Source organism: Arachis ipaensis, chromosome B01 (assembly GCF_000816755.2).
Source record: "Arachis ipaensis cultivar K30076 chromosome B01, Araip1.1, whole genome shotgun sequence".
Classification (NCBI taxonomy): Eukaryota; Viridiplantae; Streptophyta; class Magnoliopsida; order Fabales; family Fabaceae; genus Arachis; species Arachis ipaensis.
The window spans coordinates 135,895,938-135,899,005 of record NC_029785.2 but is presented as its reverse complement, the minus strand read 5'-3'; the positions used below and the strand labels follow the sequence as shown (position 1 = coordinate 135,899,005).

At 32.2% G+C, this 3,068-nt stretch overlaps 1 protein-coding gene across 2 annotated transcripts; it reads right to left on the bottom strand.

The window, feature by feature from the left end:
- LOC107642062 (pathogenesis-related protein PR-1) lies at positions 792–2,015 on the bottom strand. 2 transcript variants are annotated; one of them, XM_016345387.2, is made up of 2 exons: positions 1,226–2,015; positions 792–1,070 (listed from the first exon to the last, which is right to left on the bottom strand). In XM_016345387.2, exon 1 carries the CDS (start codon positions 1,908–1,910, stop codon positions 1,266–1,268), a length of 645 nt encoding a protein of 214 aa, XP_016200873.1. In that variant the 5' UTR covers positions 1,911–2,015; the 3' UTR covers positions 792–1,070; positions 1,226–1,265. The 2 variants fall into 2 exon arrangements, with proteins under 2 accessions (XP_016200873.1, XP_016200880.1); XM_016345394.2 differs by having other exon boundaries at positions 792–1,074; positions 1,230–2,015.

Sequence of the window (3,068 nt, the reverse complement as noted above, 5' to 3'; positions counted from 1 at the left end):
AAAATTCTTTTATAATAATATATAAAATTTAAATTTTTTAAATATTTTTAATTTGTATTCATTAAAAAAAATTACTAGTAATTTAATATGTGCCATTAAAATATATATCAGCTAAACTGAAACAAGAAAGATGAATATAACGCATTTATTACTAGGAGACATTAGTGAATTTTAAACAATTATAATTGATTAATCCACGAGGTGGTTGGTTGTATTTTGTTTTCAAATTTAATTTCTAACTAGATTGAATCAGAGTAGGCAGATGTTTGCAGAGCCTTCAGATCAGAGTATGGACATACTCAACTACTGCAACTGAATTAAGATGATCTTGAATGGGCAACGCATAGAAACTACAGTTGTAAAATACTAAAATAGTTATTTTGACTCAAGACCAAAAATAAAAAAAAAAAGTGTTATTTTGCCAGTGTAGTAAGTCTACTAGTAGAGTAGATATAATGTCAGTAACAACTTTTGACCCTTGCTTACACCCAAAAGTAAGTTCACATTGGCCTCTCTCTCGGACTAATTAGTTATCGATTGGATTTAACATTTGAAAAACCTATGAACAAAATACACATTTTTAAAAATTTATTTGTCATTTTATAGTCTTTACTCGATTAAAGATTAATGAGTATCTCCGGAAGATAAAGTTTTAAGTACTTTGAGGAATAAAGCGGTGGAATTAAAAAAGAAAAAAGTTCTTAATGGACTGATCTTAGGATTATGATCAATAATGAATGAGTTTTGAGCAGGTTAACCTAACATAAAAAAAAGCAGTTAAAACTGAAAAGTAGGGCAATGCAAGCCAACTAAGCTGGCAATTTAATAGTTTATTAATTACTTTATTTCAAGCTTGACTTAAACAACTCGTAACGACATGCAACTGATCCCCAACAACTAACGATACCCCTTCACTTACCACTTAACATAATTCTCCCATCTCAAACACTAATAAATAAATGATTAAGGAAAAACCAATTCCACCACCTACTTTATGGTTTATACAGTTCATTAATTTCATATATTATCTATTCACGCTAACATGCATAATAACCACTGCATAGTACACACACACATATGGGTAATGCTAGCGAGAAAAAAAAAAAAAACAGTCAAAACTTGTCTTATTTAGAATTTATTAATTGTCGCAACAATTAATAAATGCTAAATAAGACAAGTTATGACTGTTTTTGGCTAATTTTTTTTTTGTTATCAAACATTTCCGCACAAATATATACTATAGTATACCATATATTTGATATAATTTAATAAGGACGTTCTCCAACATAATTTCCCACAGGATCATAGTTACAAGTCATGAAAACATCACCAGAATCGCACACAACTCTAGCACAACCAATTTTTCTGGTGGTCTTCCACACAATCTGAGTGTAATGGCCACACATCTGTCCTTCTTCACAAGAATTGGTTGCATAAGTGTAGTACTTCTCTTCATCAGCCCAAGCTTTGACTGCATCGGTTGGGGTCCAATCAGAGCCACTTCCCCAGAATATGTTCTCTCCAAGCTTGAAATCGTTCTCCGGGAATGAGTGTTCAAGCTTGCAATCTTGTTTCCTCTGGCTGCCCCACCACCTTGCATATTGCTCAAGCTGGAAGTCCCACATCAGTGGCAGTTCCCATTTCGTTGCTCGGACCAGGTTGTGCCTGAACAAGAACTCTAGTGACTCTGCTATGCACCCCCAGCATAGTTGCTTTGATACCCTGTATATGGTTTCGTTGCTTGGTCTTGTTTTCTTCTGGCTTAGTTGATGATTGAGTCGAGAAACTAATGAAGAAGAAGGAGATGGTTGTTGTTTTTGTTGGATAGTGGGTGATGAGAGAGTTTTTGTAGTGAAGGTGGCAAGGAGGAACAAGAGTGTTAGGAGAAGCAAATGGGGTTTCATTTTCATATTGGATTACTTTGTGTTAATTTTAGTATGTTTGGCACCAAAATTTGAGCTATGTACCTTGCTTTATATATGGAGTTAATGGCTAATCAATTAAGTGTTGAGAGTGTCTTAATTAGTATAAAAATACTTAGACATTAGAAATAATGAAAATGAATGTGTGGTTGGAATCTAAGCTGGGTTGTTGTGTAAGGGAATCAGCAATAATGAAGTCATGTGATTAGTGAGTGATTAGTATTCTAATATTAAAATAAAAAGGCATTTTCAGCTTTAGATGTGGCACATTATTGTGGTTTGTGGAGTAGGAAAATTTTGGCATATTAGCAGAGACTATAGTATTACCATCCCTTGTAGGGGTGTAAGTTACTGAACCAGACTTAAATTACCGTAAAACCGAATTGAAAATTACAACAATCAATTTAAAAACAGAAAAAATCGATTTTTTGGTTTTTTTGACAAAATCGATCGGTTCGGTTCGGTTTTTGGTTGGCTCGATAGAAATCGAACCGAACCAAACCGAACCGAAGATATACATACATTTTAATATTTTAATCATTTTAACTTTTAACCTAACAACAAAAATTTTCAACCCCTAACCATTTTAATGTTTTACTCTTATTATTTCAGTTTATTGACTATTTTAAACCTCTAATTATTGTGATTCATATTCTTCTCATTAGAAATTAAAAACCGAAAAAACCGACCGAACCAAACCACTGTTGGTTCGGTTCGATTTGGTTCAATTGTTGTAAAAGCAGCAAACCGATCGAACGATTGTGTGTATGTAGAAATCGAACATATCGATTCGGTTGGTTTTTAGTCCAAAACCGAACCAAACCGAACCGATAACACCCCTAATCCCTTGTGAACAGTGGTGGAGCTTAGTTCAGACAAGGGGTGGCCATGGCCCCTCCAAACTTTTTATAAAAAATTTAGTAGTACTTTTTCAAAAGATAAAAAATAGTTCAATTGACTTAAATACTTTACTATGACTTAAAGTATCTAATAAGTTCAATAAACAACACTCTCTCTATCTTTAGGTTCAAATATAAAAAATTAGATATCTTTTATTTATTTAATTTAATATTATTTTATATTTTACTATTTATTTAATTTAATTTTTTATATGATAAAAAATAATAGAATATTCAATAAGTATTA